The sequence below is a fragment of the Ostrea edulis genome, chromosome 7, assembly GCF_947568905.1.
Source record: "Ostrea edulis chromosome 7, xbOstEdul1.1, whole genome shotgun sequence".
NCBI classification, from domain to species: Eukaryota; Metazoa; Mollusca; class Bivalvia; order Ostreida; family Ostreidae; genus Ostrea; species Ostrea edulis.
Window position 1 is genome coordinate 63,839,279 of NC_079170.1, and position 20,230 is coordinate 63,859,508.

The following is a 20,230-nucleotide window of genomic DNA, read 5'->3' on the forward strand; positions in this document are numbered from 1 at the left end:
TTGAATGATTTGAGAGAATTCACGACGGGGCATTGAATGATTTGAGAGAGTTCGCACAGGGGCATGAAATGATTTGAGAGAGTTCACACCGGGGCATTGAATGATTTGAGAGAGTTCACACCGGGACATGAAATGATTTGAGAGAGTTCACACTTGTTCCTCAACTGCTTTGCGATATATGAAGCGAACGAAAACCAAAATGTTTACACATGTATTGCTTTGACATGGTGTACTAATAAGCCAATTTCTTAACGAAACATGAACATTATCACCATTCCTTTATTTGCATATTCAGAATACTTCTAGGTATTTTGAATTAAAAAAATGTTACGGACAAAGTTAACATCTTTACCAACATGTCCAAAATTCTAATCAATGAACAGAACACCCTTCATTGACCAATATTTAGAATAAGAATGAATACATTTTAAATTTAAGAATGTTTTCAAATGAAATCAGTACAAAAGAAAGAAGACATTTTACAAATAAGAATACACATAATTTATTTTAAGGATAGATTAATTCGGAAGTCTACAATTAATTAAGATTGATTATGGTTGAATAAGAGAGTAAATTACATTTCTCTTCCAACGATATCGTCTGCTACAAGTTTTATGTGTTGGATATAATACGATCTTTTATTTTCCAGTTACTATGGCGTCCTTTGACGGACGTTGTGAACCGGAGTACAGCAACATTCATATTCCAGACATCTTAAATGGCGAATCGGACAAAGAGGAAGAATACGAAAATATTGTTTTGCGACCCAAAGAACCGCAAGATGAAGACCAGTTGTTTGAAGACACTTCTGAGACTTCTAGTCCAAATCCTGCACCAAGAAAACGCAGGTCTGGGGTCGTGATTAGTATGGAGAAACTAAATACCATATCGACCTCTGAAAATAGTGATGACGGTGACGATTGTGCAAAATTCACATTGTCACCACCCGTATCTTCTCATGGTTCACCCATCGAGATCAAAGACGGCAAGCTAACAGTGGATGCACAAGAAGAATCAAAAGAAATAGAGGATAAGGTTTTCAATTTGAACCCCAAACCCAATTCTTTAGGAGTTATCTACGACGAGACCCGACCACGCAGATGCATCAGTCTGGATCAGTCAAGGAACAAAGCCTCTGACGTCATTTATGACGAAACAAAACCAAAGCGAAAAGTCAGTTTTGACACAGCTATGCCAAAATTGAGACAAATCAGGAATGATAACATGCCCATTAGAAAAATCAGCTTGGATACAGGTTTAGACGCGAGGAATATCCGAAGAATCAACATCGATTCCAGCAGTGGGATGAAGTTAAAAAAGCAATGTTCTTACCCAGAGGTAAAGAATGAAAACAATATTCGGAAGATAAGCTTTGATGAAGAGTCAGGAACGCTTCACATTCGTCAAATAAATAATGAAGAAGAAGAACCTGCCAATGTGGTGTTTGAAACACCCAGTGACTGCGTTACTCCTAGAAAGATGAGTTATGAAGGCGACCCTTCGGACATTGGTTACATAAATCGTGGGTTTGACAATGATACATATTTGGATAACGTTACATTCCAAGTTCAAAGGGTCTATCCAGACATTCAGGACAAAGACTTAAATGGCTTCACTAAGAAGTCTAATGGAAATTGTGATCACATGGGATACGAAACCAAAGGCATTCTTAAGGGATCGAAAGCAAGACAAACTCAAGTGAGTGGCAACGCAGGTGACTCTTCGGATCAAAACTCAACTTTGGCAGAACATCTCAGAAAGGACTCCATCGCCTTGACCAGCGAAAAGCTAGGGCAGATTCTGGATCTCCAAAAACACTACTCTCAACAACATATGAAAGAGAAAAGGGTAAATATCAAGGTTACTGCACATATCTGCGTGTAGAAATGAGACATAACGTCTAATTACCAGTTTGAAAACCCCGTTCTCAGTGATGTTCAGGGTGTATTGCATTTAATAGGATGTTGCTATGTTATATATATATATATATATATATATATATATATATATATATATATATATTAAAAGAAATAGAATAAACAGTACACAAAGTTAAAAATTTAACGCAAGCGCTTTCATTTTATAATCCTCAGGCGTTACATTTTAAAATAGTTTTAACTATCCTGAGGATTATAAAATGAAAGCGCTTGCGTTAAATTTTTAACTTTGTGTACTGTTTATTCTATTTCTTTTAATATTTTATACCGGACACTGTGATTTAAAAAAAAACAACACAATTTGGATATATATATATATATATATATATATATATATATATATATATATATATATATATATGAACAGCGTCCTCAAACGAAAATGTCCATAACAAAGAAAATATTAATTTTTAACTGGTGTTTAAACTTGAAATTAACTTCATGTTGTTCCTTTTATTATTTTAGTTTGGAAAACAGAGAGAGATTTTGAAGAAATATCGGTTACACTTGGGAGTTGCAGCATTGTTTGTATTCATATTAATCTTAGTGAGTGTTGGGTGGCATTTCCACCACATTGCGAATAATGAAAAGATGATCAGTCAAAGGATTTTCTTCGAAGCGAATTCGAAACGACTTACCCTCTCTGACCCCAACGAAAGTGACCAGCTTTACGGTACACTAGGGCATCAAATCCCGTCTTGGCTAAAACCTACTCACTGTATTGGCGAGGTGGAAACACAAGAATTCCAATGTCTGCGATGGAAGAACAGTGCTATCTTACGTATCAGTTTTTTTTCACCCCATGCAGTAAAATGTTACAATATATCTTGGGAATCTCTGTCTGCAGAACTGTATCCTTTAGATTGCTATTCCATCGGAGACCAAGCATGGTTTGGACCTTCAAATCAAACACACCCAGAATGGCCCATCAATAGTAAAACTAAATTCACGTTCTCGGCATCTTATTCTCAGAACTTTGACGCAGGAACTTTTAATTCAGCTGTTGAAAATTACTGGCTATCAGAAAATGGAAACGGTCTTTTGGTAAGCGACAATATTCCTTTGGTGATGCATTGGAATACAATGAATAAAGGGTCGTGGTGTATCACTTCGAATTATACCGGGGACTTTTATGGATTCAAAGCAAATATCGACAAGAAGAGGTTTCTGAATTACACAATTTGCAATGGAAATGATCCATATTCTGCTCATAATTATTTGCGAAGTAATTTGGAAACTGGACCTAACAGCTTGCCGACAAAGATCCTCTATACAAGTCCTCTTTGGTCAACGAAAGGCGACAGAGATTCAAATACTGTTTCAGAAACCGATATCATAAGTATTGCCAACAGCGTCAAGAAACACAACATGTCATGTGGATCCATTGTTGTAGACGGTAAATGGGAAGGCATTCAGGGAGATTTCAAATTTGATGAAGAGAGATTCCCAAATATTTCTACCCTTCAATCAACGGTATTTTCAACAGCCAATTGTTCGCTCACAGTATCATTCAATCCTTACTTCGATTACAAATCTGAGAGTTTCACAGAGGGACATCCTAAAGATCATTTCATCCTCGATGCCAGTGGAAAAGTACCTGCCCTTGTTCAGTGGAATGACGATGTGATGGCAATGTTAGACGTTACAAATCCATCTGCCAGGTCTTGGATTACCGGAAAGATGATGACACTGATCGACAGATACAAGATAAAGTCTTTTAAGATGACGTATGGAAAACCTACGTGGTTGCCATTTCATCCAAAATTTCATGAAAGAGACATAACTCCTAATCAATTGAAAAAAGAATTCACAGACATGTTGGTTTCCTTCCATGAACTCAATGCCGATATCATCGAGGGAACTTCACACACGCAAAACTTACCTTACTTCGTATCTGTTCCAACAAAAGTTAAAGAGACAGAAAATGGTCTCTGTCTGACGGGTACTATACCCATATCTCTGGCGCTTGGACTCATGGGATATCCTTACATCATGGCTGATGGAATAAGCTATTATAAATTCGATCCAGATGACAAAACTTATGAACTTCTCCCTAGAGATCTATATGTTCGATGGATACAAATGGCAACCTTTTTTCCAGGAATGAAGTATTCAGTACCGCCTTGGAAGTACGACAGTGATCTCCTGAATTTCGCCAGAAAAGCGGCTCAGATACATCAGAAATATGTGTCCCCAGCGATTGAAGAATTGGTAGAGGAAATACAAGCTGGGAAGCCCATCATCCGACCTATCTGGTGGATGGATCCCACCGATAAAATCGCCAAAAGTGTTGGGGATTCTTTCCTTATCGGGGACGACTACTTGGTCGCTCCTGTTCTCTGTGAGGGTAAAACCTCTCGACAGATATACTTTCCCGAAGGTATTTGGAAAGATCTCCAGACCAATCAGCTGATTGTGGGTAAGAAATGGATTGAGTATCCTGTTGGAATGACCACTTTACCGTTCTTTAAAAAGACAAAAGTTTATGAGGGTGCTTAAGATGGCACGTGTGAAACTTGCCAATACATAATTCTCGTGGACGCACCGAGTCAAAATAAGAATAATCTATAAACTCGTCTATTTCGGTACATAAAATTTGGCATTGTTTGTATCTATATTTCACCACATTACGAATGTGATGATCGTTTGAAATATTGTGAAGTTAAAATGCATAAACTTAAAATTCATTGTCTAACCAGAGAGGCATTGTAAAAATAGTGTACTTTACTAAATTTGAGGGCATTATACATTTCAGTCAACCCTATTTCGTCGAAGTTTTGGAAATGTAGAATTTCTTTTGATTATTTACGTTTTTAATATTGTCTTTTGACATTAATTTTGTTTGATAATTGAAAAGATGTTTATTTACGAAGGTATATTTATTCGGATAGACAGATCTATTCATGAGATGTTAACGATTGTTAAGTTTTACAAATTCTGAGCTTTACATGCATATCCTTTAAATACGTGTTTATCAAGTGTTGTGTGATTATATATATATTCTATGACGTTTTGACAAAATAAATGTGGATCATACGAATTCTGTAGTGTTATTCAGAAGCTGCAAGTCCTCGGGTCCTTGGTAGCGGAAAGAAAGCTCGGTTTTGTCATTAACGTGACCTACAATTCAAGATGCGTCTTTTAGCTTCATAAAACTGGTATTTCAATGAGTTAACTGTATGTAGAACAGAAACGTGATGATATATTCACCATTATAGACACCGTCGTATACCGTCTTACTTCTCATGTACTTTACCGCAAAATAACTTCAGGATTTATTTTTTGTGAATTTCTATAAAACACAGAACATTTGATATCGTCTTCAACATTTCATTATCCACACGCACCTTGTGTAGGTAACAGTTATATACCCCTATCAATTGTCATCTCAGATACTACTGTAACACGTTAACTGATAAGTAAATTCAATCATTGCACATGCATTGTATATTTCAAAAGGATGTGCCCATGAAACATGAATGTTAGTAGTGCTTCATGATTAGTCAATATTCACGACCGGAAGGGTATCTAGAGACAGTCTTGTTTGATTTATATTGATGGTTAAGGGAGAAGTTAATCGTGATGCGAGTTCTGTAATTTACTACCTATCTGATAAATTCAAATATAAGTAGCGAGGACATTTTCATCCCCTCATGTCAGCTGTACTACACAATAACAAAATTTGTAACGATTTTCTTCTCTTAATGAAAAATTACAAGTCATCTTTCAATAGGTTTATCATTCAAACATGATTTCTTTCCCCGTAGAGCAGTTTACTTTTAGAATAAGAGTTACCAGAAGACAAAAGTGACTCCAGGTTTTTCTTCATGAATGACATTAATCGGAATTTATTTCATGAATTTCAAAGAAACGAAGAATTTATGCGAATACTCAAATCATTCATTAAAGTTAGAACCACGTAGCAGCTTTGGTAACCGAGGAATGATCCTGCTTTAAAAAAAAACAAACTTGATCACTAATCCAAGAAAATATAGGAGAGATGCATCATCTGAATCTTACATGGTTTTGAGCATCCATAGATACTTCGTTCGTACGCCACATTTTGGGAATGGACCTAAAGCAAAATCCCCGAAGCAAATAAATTGGTTTCTCAAATTCACGTAGGATTAACAGTATCATGGAACCCATTCTCCTGCTAACGAAAGATCACGCCATTGATTATGTGTATAATGATCTCTAACGACATTCATCCAAACAGCAAACTTTTTAAATATATATACACAGTGTAGTTCAAAATAATACCAATATTGTATTATCCGTACACATATTTCAACATGCCTCAAAAGATGAATTTTCTCTGACCACCACTGAGGCAATGTTCCTTTGCCTGAATAACCGTCCTACATTTGTGCTTACACTTCAAGTCCTGAACCTGATGAGGCAAGGACAGATCCCACACTCCGTGTCTATCTGTGCTTACACTTCAGTACTGGGCTACATGTATACTGTAACTATATATCCATAAACCCAGGTGAAAACATCACTGTATGTAGTCCTGTTACATTGTTCATAATGATATTTATTTGGCACAATAAAATAACAAAATGATATATTATTGATGATATAGAGTAATTATGATTTATTTAATAACATTTACATAATGACAGTCTTCAGAATTAATTCTGCCTGAAAGCTAATTACCACGTGGAAAACAGCACCTTAAAAGATGCGTCTTGAACAGCATTGATCATTCGTTTATAAATCATTAGTGGGTAGCGGATGAATGTTTCAAGAGTCTTTGTGTCGTACATGTTACTACACAAATTGCACACATGTCCTTTATTGTTCTCGGTTTTTCCCACGGAATACTCCAGTCAGGCTTTACATCGGAGGAGGAGGAGGGGGTGGGGGAGGTGGAGGTGGGGGAGGTGGGGGAGGCGGGGGTGGAGGTGCACCACCAGGTGGTGGTGCAGGAGCTGGAGGGGGTGGAGCTGGGGCAGGGGGCGGGGCTGGGGAAGGGGGCGGGGCTGGGGCAGATGGTGGAGGTGGAGCACTGGAATCTGAAAGAGAAAGTTAGAAATTACTATCTAATGACAAGTCATGAAAATATTTCATAAATGCAAAATGATCAGATCAAAATGTACTTCAATGATGCTTCAAATTCAAAATTTTAATACAGATAAGATGCAAGTCCAAGTAAAGCATAACTCCACCAGGTGAATTTTACAAATCATTGATTGTTGATAATGAGCACATAATTCATCAAAAGGGATCAGGTTGACTTCCTGTCATGACATCCTACTCCTAAGGACTTCTGTGTTATGAAGTCATAATGTGCAACATCGGTCCAAAATTATAATAAATATTGCTAAATATCAGTCAATATGCTTTTCTAAATAAAACACCGATAATGAACAAATTTTTAATGTTCAGACAACTGTAAATTAATTCAATAGATGGAATTTTTGGTATGTATGACTAGATTGAATTCTTAGACACAAAACATGACGGCTTAATCATGCTTTAAGTAAACCTAGGTCAATATAATAATTTATTTTTCTATATCATACATGTATAACAAGTACAGTACGAAACAAAATTAAATAGAAACGTTACAGAAAATAGAAAACAACTACGCGTACATGTAGTACAGAGGAATATCATTCTAAAAACGTTAGTCTACATCAGCAATAAAACAGTTTACAACTAAATGTACTCAAAGATACTGGCAAGAAATACGTATAAAGGTATCTATGTGATCAAAAGCGAATGTATTGTACCTTTAATGGTTTATTGAGAAATCTGTGTTAAAATTAGTCATAATATAATATCATCTTGCAAGGGATATTGTAAAAAAAAGTTTTTGACATATACACAAGCAAAGAAAATTATGTTCACTTTTGGTACACATCTGTACGCAAGAAGCCTTCCAAAGTTATAGACACTATGAAACACATACACAAGTTGAGAAATGATCACACTTGTCAATTGTTATGACCTCTAATTCAAAATCTTTAATATTTTTTTTTGGAGTGAACTGGATTCTATGCCAAACACAATTTTGTTTATTTCATGTCCCTTTGATAATTTTTCATTCATGTTGATATTGCCACAAATTTATACCTAAACATGGTGCTTAAGACCAGAGCAGTAAGGGTTCTTCATTTGCCAAAACAGGACCTCCAAATTTAAGGTTATACATGGATCTGAAAGACCCACGACTCTCACTTCTAAATGCCAAGTGTCTGGTGAAGGGGCATTACTACCTATGTTGATGTGCCCTAAGTGAAACCTTGACCTCCTAGTAACAAAGCGAACACTCTAACAACAAGATCACCACGAAAAAAGTGAATACAGAGTATCGCAATACAGTATATTACTGATGGATGAAGCATGCAGTATTTGTGACACTTTACCTATAGCTCATGACATCTTGACATGAAGGAAAAATTATCTAAGAGACATCAAATAAACAAAACTTTTTTTTGCATAGAATCCTGTTCACTCCCAAAACAAATATTAAAGATTTTGAATAAAAGGTTATAATATCACGATATAACAATTGATGAGTGTGATAGTCTCTCTGCTTGTGTGTGTGTGTATCGTAACGCCTATAACTTTGGAGGGCTTCTTGTATGGAAATAAAATGGTACCATCTTCCTTAAATGTACATCAGTGAATGTTAGATAGTAGTATATCATTATTCAGAAACCACAAGCATCACATTTCATGCAAGAATAGACCATATCCCATGCATCATCTCACCTTGTCCCTTTAGGTTGCTATCATCAAAATTTAAGCATTTATTTTTATCTTAATTCATAAAATATATAATTACAAACTTGCAACATTTCAATTTTTAGTTCATCAAAAATTCTCATTTTCAACAATTTTTATTGCAATTAATTATTGAAAGAATGAATAATTTTTTCCTTTTAAAGAAAAGTTTAAAGTTCAAATGTAGAGGTAACAAGAACATCATCATTATCATCATAAATATTTATTTAAAATACCTGCTGGGGTTGCTGATGTTTGACTGGTGGCCTGAGACTGGTCAGTGTTGGTTCCCTGCTCTCCTCCTGCTTCTGCTAAAAAAACAACATTTTATGTTGATCTTCAAGGGCTAATTTTTTGGCATTAGAAAAATTGAACTTTGCCTACTGTCAAGTTTTAATAGCACAATGAAGACAAATATTGAAAAATTAAACTGCACACTTTGTTATAATTCTAATAAAAGAAATTCAGGTGTGTTACAGATTAGTTTGATGGCTACTAAATTTATGATTCCTGCGACATAGATGTTAGTTATTTATAATTTTAGATGTGACCTGTTATTTTCGTATAATGAACATGCATGCTTTGTAAAATTAGAACAAACCTTTCTTTTCTTCGTGTTCCTCTGCAGCTGTTTTATCTGCGCGGAAGAAAATCCTAGCACTTCGAAGGGAGTAATTCAGAAGGTCATATTCCTGAAATGATCATTTAAAATTTTCATTACATAAAGCAAGATTTAGACCAGAAGGTGTATTTGTGTGTGTGTGTGTGTGTGGTGTGTGGGGGGGGGGGGGGGGGGGGGGGTGGGGGTACACTGCAACCACATACATCCATGAACATACACTGTGACATGCATGTGCATGAATTTTACGCAGGTAACTTGACTGGGCATACAAAGATTGTGCTCCAATATCTACGCATACATTACCCATATGCATTGACAGTATCCATATATTGAAAATCATAGTTAGTATTTATGCATTAATTTCCAATACTAATTGCAGTGATACTCTAGGTTCATTATATCGACAGAATGTACAATTTTGAGTTTTTGTGATCTTGCACAGATTCATAAAAAGGGATGTAAGTGCTGAGTTTGTATACTCTTTAACAGCATAACGCACAATCAAAGCCAATAATTTACCTGAAAATAGTATTCCTCCTACCAGCTACATGCTTACTAAGGCATTCTTTTCTATTGGTACCCTTTATCTCATTTCTTAACCCATATAAAAATCATCAAGAATCAAAAAATTCTCCCCACCCCTTTGGGGGACTTGGCACCCCTCCTACTTTGCATATTTACAGACAGCTTGACAGATTCACCTGCTGTTATTGGTCCGGCCTCTTGACTGTCAGTGTGATTGTTGATATTTACAGACAGATAGACAGACCCACCTGCTGGCATTGGTTCAGTCTCTAGACTGTTAGTGTGATTGTCTGTTGAGATTTACAGACAGCTTGACAGACTCACCTTCTGGTACAGTGGAACCCCGTTATTACGTTTTTCATTTTTCCACAATAAAATAACGTAATGCCGGGGCCAACGTAATAAGCATTCTAAGTGAAATCTGTTAAAAATATCATTTGGAAATTGTATATCTTCCGTTGATACTCCATGAAGGGATGTGTGTGTGTGAATATATCTTTACTGTTTCTTTGTTTAAACGACTATGATACTTTGTTTTATTTACATCTTATCTTTAATGTCCGTAATTCTTCATGTTCTTATTCCTTTCCTTTATTTCTGGTGTAGGATACATAAGGATGTTTTGATAAACGTTACTTTTCTGCATTCGTTTGGACTGCCATTTTGTTCAACTTTAACATAATGCGTTCGTATAAATTTCTCTCAATAACTCGTTCCAGTTTGTATTCAACATTCGTATAAAAAAAATAACAAAATATTGTTTTTATTAAGTTCTCTTATTACACAATAAAAAAAATCCCACCCAAAAAACAACAAAACTATAGACACAAAACTCACACGATACCCAACACTCACACACTTTTCTCACCAATGAAAAAAACGGAAAACAATTTAAGCGCAATTCATATAAAAAATATAATGATGCACGAAGATTTCATTTATAACATTAAATGATGGCACTAAAATCAGGCGCACATCAAGGGATTTTAGAATGTTCACTGAGATAAATGCCGTGCACGAATCGGCCGATAACACTGGACAGTTTGATCGGTGTATGTATGGACGAGATTAATGAATACCCAAGCTGCATGTCCAAACAACGGACAATCTTTTAATTGAACACCTTTAGTCACCTATGTCCAAGCAGTCACCCAAGCCGTTTTACATTGTTACGATAAATTTTGTCCTTCATGTTTGGTACCAAAGCTGTCCGTAAATAGTTTTGATAGCGAAGGTAATCACACGATGCTGAACACGCATGTGGTTGAGAAATTATTATTTCTTTGATTATCAAATTATAAAACATGAAGTAAAGTTCATAGAGTACAATTTCTAAATAAACATTATTTAATTGTTTATCACTGGCTTCGATTCGGGGTATTCACCGCTATTGATGTCGCAAGATCTATTGAAGCATGATCAGTCAAGCGTCTCTAATCCCCAAAGAGACCAGGAAATTTACGTGGTGACTGCCTAGGGCAGTCAAGGTGTGAATGACTTATTATTTTGAGAATCACTATTGAATAATTAGGGCTTTATTACGTTTCTGTCGGAATTTTTACAACGCAATACTGAGTCCCGGCATCTTGGTACATGTACAATGTAATAACGAGGTCTATTTTATATACGTTTATTAAGAAATGGTTTTGTGCTTTGAAATTCCAACGTAATATGCGGACTAACGTAATAAAGGTGTGATCATCCGTTACACTGATATTTACAGACAGATAGACAGACTCACCTGCTGGTATTGGTTCAGTCTCTTGACTGTCAGTGTTATTGTCTGTTGAGATTTACAGACGCATAGACAGACCCACCTGCTGGTATTGGTTCAGTCTCTTGACGGTCAGTATGATTGTCTGTTGAGAGTTACAGACAGATAGACAGACTCACCTGCTGGTATTGGTTCAGTCTCTTGACTGTCAGTTTGATTGTGCGTTGAGAGTTACAGACAGATAGACAGACTTACCTGCTGGTATTGATCCAGCCTCTTGACTGTCAGTGTGATTGTCTGTTGAGAGTTACAGACAGATAGACAGACTTACCTGCTGGTATTGATCCAGCCTCTTGACTGTTAGTGTGATTGTCTGTTGAGATTTCTCATCGCCTCGGTTAGCCAACAGCTGCCTTTGTTTCTCCTGCATAAAATAAAGCATATCATAAAAACGAATAACAACAATAAAATTGCAACAATATACAATTATCTCTCATTGCAACATAACGCAGGTAGTCGTGCGTTACGTTGCTATGAGAGATAAACATGACTGACGAAGACCGGTAACACGGTCGAAATATTTCTACAAAGTGTTTAGAGTTTTATATATATATATATATATATATATATATATATATGAATAAAATAATTCCTTGGTATAGTCAAATACAGAAAAAAATTCAGATGAAGATTTGACATTTAATCCAAAGCGCTTTCACTCTTCTACGGCTTTTCAGTGGAATTTATATTATGTATTTAACTGATGATGTGTGCGTAACTATAAATCAGATTTAGATGTCCAATTTATCCATACATGCAAGATCTGTAAGACTTGCAAACAAACATTTCTCACAGACCTTGGTGGGGAACAAGTTTTTCATACACATACTCGTTCACTCACAAATATTATCCATTATGACTACCATTCCCATTGCCAATTCACAAATAGAAATTCGTTGGCAGTATCGTTTGCTAAATTTTGAGTAGAAATACCATATCAGTTTCCTGCTAGCATTAAAAAACAACCAATTCTTTTGGTATTGATTCGTGGTAATCTTTGTGCTGTTTCTCACCTTCTCTGCCCTGTACTTGTCTTTTACAGACTGGAACCAGTGCAGGGAGTCAAACTCGTGATACTGATCTAGCAGCTTCAATATGTAGGCCACCCCTGTTAAACAACACATACATATTGTACTGTAGTTTGGTTACAATTCTACACACTACTTTGTTCTTTTAGTTATGTGTTCACATTTCACTAGCTATGTGTACATGTGTACATGTACTCATAAAACTGCACTGTAAGAGAAAGTGCGACTTACATGAATTAATGTTAACCTTTATCAATTCAATCTCACTCTTAATGAAATAAAGAATTTGAAAATGCGAAGGAATTGACCAAAATGTACAATGATCCCGTACGTTCTGTAAATGTGTACTTCTTAACATAGAAAATCCATCATCTGTCAATGTTTACTCCTTACCTATAGAAAATCCATCATCTGTAAATGTCTACTCCTTACCCATAGAAAATCCATCATCTGTCAATGTCTACTCCTTACCCATAGAAAATCCATCATCTGTAAATGTTTACTCTTACCTATAGAAAATCCATTATCTGTAAATGTCTACTCCTTACCTATAGAAAATCCGTCATCTGTAAATGTCTGCTCCTTACCCATAGAAAATCCGTCATCTGTAAATGTCTACTCCTTACCCATAGAAAATCCATTATCTGTCAATGTCTACTCCTTACCCATAGAAAATCCATTATCTGTAAATGTGTACTCCTTAACATAGAAAATCCATCATCTGTCAATGTCTACTCCTTACCCATAGAAAATCCATCATTTGTCAATGTCTACTCCTTAACATAGAAAATCCATCATCTGTAAATGTCTACTCCTTACCCATAGAAAATCCATCATCTGTAAATGCTGCTCCAACCTTGTTTCTCCGACTCATTTTCTCTTTACAGCTGATAGAATGTTCAATGTAGTTCACTGTCTGTAATTCAAAATAATTATGTACATATCTTATGAAATATCAGAGTTCAACAAAATGAAATATCACCACATAATTTACAATCCAGTATATATTTGTATACTATTGATGATAGATGCATGTAGTTATTTCCCTTGAAAATCACTCTCTTACCATAAGAGGTACAATTTAATGCATTTGACACAATGCTTTTCCAAAAGTTCGCAATAACACCTCGAATGTATTACTGTCATAAAATACAAGAAATTTGCACAAGATGGATGGTTCCAAGCACCATGCAAATCATTGATTGGTAATTATCGACATGTTTTTAAGCTTAGTGTAGAGAAATCTCATAGTTTCCGGCAAAAATTAACTTATATAACAGACAATATAAAAGGAGGGTATCGTAATACATTCAACTGTATTTTTTAATTTGTTGGAAAAGCCTGAGGAGTTGTAATTGCTTTTGACAATACAGTATTTTTAATTTGTTGGAAAGGTCCAAGGATTTGTAATTGCTTTTGACAATCACTCTCTTACCAGTGGAGGCAGAATAACAAAGAAGTTTCTCAGATGCATGTTCTTGGGATTTCTGAACTCCGGGGCGAACACATCAACCAGCATCTGAAACAAGATACAATATATATCACACAATGTTGTGAGATCCATGTACAGTGTACACACCTTTGGCATGAAAATATTTTTAAAATTTAAATCTATAAATTTTGAAATAAATCTAACATAACACAATTTTGCAAAAAATTCTTCCATACATACAGGTGTAAATTTCACAATTCACAAATATGTTAATGTGCATTAGTACATGTATGTGGATACAAGAAAAAAGAAGCATAAAAAACACTGGTTTGCACAGTAATGGTCTAAACTTACTTTGAAATATTCTGTTCCCTCAGCAAAATTCCTGGCTAAATTTCCAACCACATTGTCCAAGTTTCTGAGAGAAAAAGCAACACTCAGAATCAAATCGACAAAAGTTCTAGTGATTTGGAAACTGCAATTCTTTCTTTCAAAACATGCCTTGGTTTTTTTTTTAGTGTGAAATGTACACTGTATATCAAGTTACAAGTACTAGTGAGTACATGTACAATCTATAGATAGACAGAATCGCTAGGAACCTACTTAGCAGCTGTCTGGCACTCCGTGGACAAACTCTCCTCTTTACACAGCTCCTCAAAACTCATAATATCCTCAATGTCTGGAATAAACCGGATTGCATTGCTGCAACAGTGGAGCCCCCCGGACCGGATCATACGGATATACCCCATGGCGTTTCCTGTGTGAAATTTCATGAATTAGATTTCGAATGTTTCTGGTCATACACTGTACCACATAATCAACATGAAGAAAATATTTAAATCACTGCATGATCAGGACTAACATAAAAAAAAATAATGCTGTAACCGATTTTTGTCTGAAATTTAAATACTTCTCCAGATTAAAATCAATTCATGAAATGGCCATATGGAGTTTAAACGATTTTCTTATAAATCTGTCTTACACTTGTACATGATGCTAACTTTGATCATGACATTAACTTTGTATAACTCTGGCATATCTGAGACGTGATGAGTGTCCTAAATTGTGACATGAAGTTCTTAATGCATTCTTGCCTATTTGAGATATGAGGGTCCTAAATTGGTCCAGATAACTTTCTCCATCTGGAGTAAGTCCAAGATTTTTTATGTTTTTGTTGAACTTGTCTGCTCTCTCAACAGGATACTAAAATAAAAAAAATAAGATTTAATATTGTAAGTAACTTTGAAAATGACTGACAAGATATTCTAATGAACAGTACCTATATGTATATATATACGATTGACAAGATACTACTCCCTACTATAAAATACAGTAAGTAAACTGTAACTATGTATTAAATGATTGACAAGATATCAGGGCTTGAAGCTAACTTTTTGTCACTAGCCCAGCCGGACTGATGGGGTATAATTTCAACCAGTACGCAGAAAAATTTACCAGTCTAACAGTTTTCCAGAAATAATCAAACATGTTTCGTTAATGTTATTAAAATGAAATTTAACTCAATATGCCTTAGACAAGTGGGATTTATATTTATGATTCAGATTTGTCTGATATCTACAAATCAAAGCATGCCAAATGTCTGTATAAAATTCCATAAACATATTTTCCAAAATGATGCTTTAGAAAATTAACCAGTCCCATCGGACTGACTAAAACAAATGTATGTCAGTCCGCCAGACTTTTAACCAGTCACAGACTGACGGGCATATGTTAATTTCGAGCCCTGGATATTCTATTGAAGAGTAACTATGTATTAAATAATTGACAAGATGTAACTATGTATTAAATGATTGACAAGATGTCACTATGTATCAAATGATTGACAAGATGTCACTATGTATTAAATGATTGACAAGATGTCACTATGTATTAAATGATTGACAAGATGTCACTATGTATTAAATGATTGACAAGATGTCACTATGTATCAAATGATTGACAAGATGTAACTAGGCCATCATTAAAATTTTTTTTGTTTGATGTACTCCGACCCACATTTTTCAAGTCGGGTAGGTAGGTTGGTATTATTTTTTTATTTTATTTTATTTTTGAATGTCATGAAAATCAGATTAACAAATTTACTGATGTTTTCATTAAACACATAACGCTGCCAGACAGAATAGAGTTTAGAACATTCATTTTGTACACATTGTATATAATACACGTAAATCCTAAAAATTTTCTCAAGACGTTTTGTATTCGTTACTAATGAGGACCTCTACAGTTGTTTGTGATCCATGAATATCCAAGTGAATTGTATGATGACAGCAATTTACGTTTTAATATTGCCCAAAATAATTTTAATGCCGACTTCCCCGCATCGTTCACTTTGTTGTGACGATCGTGTTCCATTCGTGTATTAGTTTAAGAGCAAAGTAAAAGTGCCTTTCACCTATTGAATCGTCATAACATTTAAATAATTAAATCCCATAACAAAATAATATGAGTGCTTTTTCAGAAATATAGACCATCAACTTGAACGCAGACTCGTGGTCCGCCATAATTTTGGTGCGCTATCCCATGTGATTTTTTTATTTAAGTAACATGGCTTTCAAACTGTTGTACACAAATACGATCAGGTCTCGGCAGGGGAGTTCATAGCTTCTTGCTCTATCTTGTTGGTAGATAATGTGATAATTTGGAGCAGTGATGCGGTATATTTGATTGTTCATATAGAAAAGTGTTTGAAAAGTTTCGGATTAACAAATGGTCATTATCAAAGTGAAAGTAGAACCAAAAGACGCCCAAAGGACATTTTGATAACAAAAATTCTTTAAAACAACTTGTACAAATTTTAAAAAAATGCCATCAAGTTTAAAACTTATTCCAAGAATGTCTACTTTCCTGGGAGCAAAAAAAAAACTTAAAATTTCCAAGTGCGGAAAAAATGATCGGGTCGGGGCAAATTTTACGGGTCGGACGGAGTACATCAAACAAATCAATTTTTATTTTAAGTGTCCAGTGTCTTTTGTGAATTTAATTAAACACAACACACACAATCCAACATTGTCGAACCTGTTCAGACACAACACACACAATCCAACATTGGGGAACCTGTTTAACCTATCACATATTAGATTCCACTGACTGCAAAACTGGTTTCATTAATGCTGAGGTCAAAGTTCAGAGGGTAGTAACATAATCATACACGATAACATGAAAGAGACACACTTCCTGAAACTAGTGTAACATACGGCAGTAACGAAAGAGAAAAATACCTTACAAACTGTGTATGTAAAGTATCTACCGTGTACATGGAGGCTGAAGTCTCAAAATCATGGAAGGCTTTCCATATAGGTATTGAGTTATTTCATCATGTGAAAATAATGACCTTGGCATTGATCCATACCTTATCATAGAATTATTTCAAAGAAGAGCATGAACATCCACCCACCTTTTGATCGGTTTGCATGTGATTTTCCCTGAAGAATTTCCAATCCTACAAAACATAAGCACTTAAAAGTAATAAAGCTTTACACTTTATCCATTTCATCTTCAACAGATTCTTTTGGCAACACCATAATTCTCTTTTTCGATCAGCTTTCCATGATAATTATAATTCTTTGATGACTACATGTATCTCTGATTTTTAGCAGTTACATGACCTAGAAATAAACTTTCAGTTTATCAAGTGTGTCGTCTGTACTTTAGGCCAAAAAAATTGATAACTTGGTTCTCGGGCCAATTTTGTGAAAAATAGATGAAGATTTTTCTTAATCTACTAAACAACAAACAAGGGAAACTTTAAATTCAAAACTCGCCATTTTCAATAGAATTAAACAGTTCCAGCATAGAGCGAGCATCAAAAAAGCCTCCCACAATGTGCCATTGCAAAATAACTGCTGCACCTTTTCATATTTGTACAGATATTTTAAATGCCATTGTGATGAAATATTTGAACTATGTAACCTAGCCAGTCATTTTCAAAATTAAACTGTTTACACAAACAGCGAGATGACCCAGATTCAGTCAAATGTTTTACTGAAAGGAATATTTAAAGTGTGTTTTTTATGTGGGCAGACCTGAGAACCAAGCAATTTTCTAAGGCCTTCAAGAGTTTGAAAGTTATGGTATATATGACAGACAGACCTAAACAATATGCCCCCTCCTCACTCTTCTATCTCAGGTGTAGAAGAATAAAATCAATTAGATAATTATTCACCTTGATCAATTTTGACTTGATGTGTTCATCATACAGAAACTGTGAGAATACATAGAACTTCTTCCTCAGGAACTGGTATGTGAAGTTGACCTGCAAAAATGATGACTCTATTGTTAGGACATCACAATTTGATGCATTTAAATTTAAAGAGAGATTTTAGAGAGCTCAAGGGAAACACACAATTTTTAAATGAACTTTACCACATATGCAACTTCACGGAGAACACAAGTTAACATGAGACATGTCTTCCTGTTCAACTGTCATTCTTGATGAATAGAATATTTATTTCAAAACTAAACATGAACTTGTTTCACAACAAACCGTGGTGTTCATAATGCCTGTGCCGTGTGTCCTGATGGAGTTGGCGATGTGTCGGATGTTGATTGTGTTTAGATGTTTATTGTTGCTGGATCTCTCAACAAATATCTGAAAAAGGACGACATAATCAGTTGTCAACGTCTATATATGAAAACATTAAATGAACAGTATACCTCTGTGAGACTACTACAGCTAGTCTGACCTGAAACATTGTTAAAATAGATAGTTGTTAACTTGTAGATACAAAAGTCAATCTACATTTATTTATGGTCCGGGTTCAATTTCCCATGCTTATAATTTTCTTTGCACTCAAATCCCTGCAAATTGCCCAAACACTAATTCAAAATTTTGTTAGTCATTAAAGATCTGGAATGTTTGGATAATTGACAAAGTACTGATTTTCTGATACTTTCTGAATTTTGCCTCATTTCAAATATTTTCTGCTCGCTAAAGTTTCTCAAAATTTAATCTGATGCATTTAATTCAGTCTCTTAAATCCAATTTTCACCTTTAAGTTAATAAATGTTCTATATTTTGATTAATAAAAATCATGACCAAATAAAATGTTTCAACGACTAATATTTGGGTCAATGACCCTCCGGCCAATGTTCAGAATGAATACCTGATTGTTGAGGTTGTACATGTATCTAGAGACAAATACATGGATGTTACGCATAATCTCCAACACGTCCAATCCCTGCAGAGGAAATATTTAAACATTCAATACAAAAATTCATTACTTAATATTGAGATTGGTTTATCAGTCTGTTATGAAAGCAAAATAAAGTATAACAGAATTTGATTTACGGAGAAATGTAAATTTCATTCCAAGATCAAAGTGCAAAAGGTCATTAAACATGACATTGTTGGAAAGACCATTCCACAAGGAAAAAGTCCACTGAATGTCAATTTTGAGGCATAAAATGCCACAGTGATACAAAGGTAAGGCAGGACTACAAGTATAGAAGGCACCTGTTCGAGAGTTTGGCTGGGTAGATAAGACTCTAACAGGTTCAGAGCATATTTCTGTTGTGCCATATTCTTCATCTCTCCATACGTCTTCCAGTCATGCAGAGCCACTGTGGTCAGGTTGTAAAAGGTTTTGTTCAGGTAGTGCTCAACATAACCTACAGATAAAAGGTTTGGTTCAGACAGAGCTCAACATAACCTACAGATAAAAGGTTTTGTTCAAGTCGTGCTCAACATAACCTACACAAGGGACAAGAAGTTTACTTTTAATTAGAAGTTTGAAAAATAATTACATTTCATTACATTAAAACAACAATTTTAAAAAATATATTTATACACAATAATTGACATTTTCAAGTCAATATGATGCTTTAGCTACATGGAAAGTTACAAAATTCATCAAGCCTGAGGACTGAGCAAATACCATTAGGATTGAATAATTCAAAACATAGAAAACAATGACTACAGTGAACAAAACGATGTCAGGTCGGCCACCTTTGTCTACAGCTACATGTCGATTACAAAACCTAATTGAAAGTGGTTAAAGACAGAACTTTTCATTGGACAAGCAATCAATAATAAACAGTCATGTCAATTTGGGAATTCGTGATTAATTTTTGATACAACAATGGATAAATCAAATGTTATAGTCACCCCAAAGGCACATGTAGATGAATATAACATTTTATTTTATTTATTTACTT

The 20,230-nt window shown here is 35.0% G+C and overlaps 2 protein-coding genes across 6 annotated transcripts in view; one reads left to right on the plus strand and one right to left on the minus strand.

The window, feature by feature from the left end:
* The window catches only part of LOC130048359 (myogenesis-regulating glycosidase-like), a 23,378-nt gene extending 18,401 nt beyond the window's left edge, over positions 1-4,977 (plus strand). Inside the window, exons 2-3 of the mRNA XM_056144986.1 lie at positions 650-1,848; positions 2,403-4,977. Of these exons, the coding sequence (XP_056000961.1) occupies positions 655-1,848; positions 2,403-4,436 (3,228 nt within the window). The 5' untranslated portion in view covers positions 650-654 and the 3' untranslated portion in view covers positions 4,437-4,977. The remainder of the gene's footprint in view (positions 1-649; positions 1,849-2,402) is intronic.
* A 1,536-nt stretch (positions 4,978-6,513) lies between these two features.
* Positions 6,514-20,230, minus strand: part of LOC130048358 (WASH complex subunit 4-like) — a 29,424-nt gene continuing 15,707 nt past the window's right edge. For 2 of the 5 annotated variants that reach the window (XM_056144983.1, XM_056144981.1), the window contains exons 20-34: positions 19,530-19,684; positions 19,180-19,254; positions 18,561-18,665; positions 18,240-18,329; positions 17,472-17,516; positions 15,151-15,259; positions 14,660-14,813; positions 14,411-14,474; positions 14,060-14,143; positions 13,444-13,540; positions 12,610-12,704; positions 11,868-11,960; positions 9,277-9,367; positions 8,912-8,986; positions 6,514-6,958 (exon numbers count right to left, since the gene is read on the minus strand). In XM_056144983.1, coding sequence (XP_056000958.1) covers positions 6,780-6,958; positions 8,912-8,986; positions 9,277-9,367; positions 11,868-11,960; positions 12,610-12,704; positions 13,444-13,540; positions 14,060-14,143; positions 14,411-14,474; positions 14,660-14,813; positions 15,151-15,259; positions 17,472-17,516; positions 18,240-18,329; positions 18,561-18,665; positions 19,180-19,254; positions 19,530-19,684 — 1,511 coding nt within the window. In that variant the 3' untranslated portion in view covers positions 6,514-6,779. Of the gene's footprint in view, positions 6,959-8,663; positions 8,681-8,911; positions 8,987-9,276; positions 9,368-11,867; positions 11,961-12,609; positions 12,705-13,443; positions 13,541-14,059; positions 14,144-14,410; positions 14,475-14,659; positions 14,814-15,150; positions 15,260-17,471; positions 17,517-18,239; positions 18,330-18,560; positions 18,666-19,179; positions 19,255-19,529; positions 19,685-20,230 lie in introns of all 5 variants that reach the window. The other 3 variants (XM_056144985.1, XM_056144984.1, XM_056144982.1) reach the window with 3 other exon arrangements.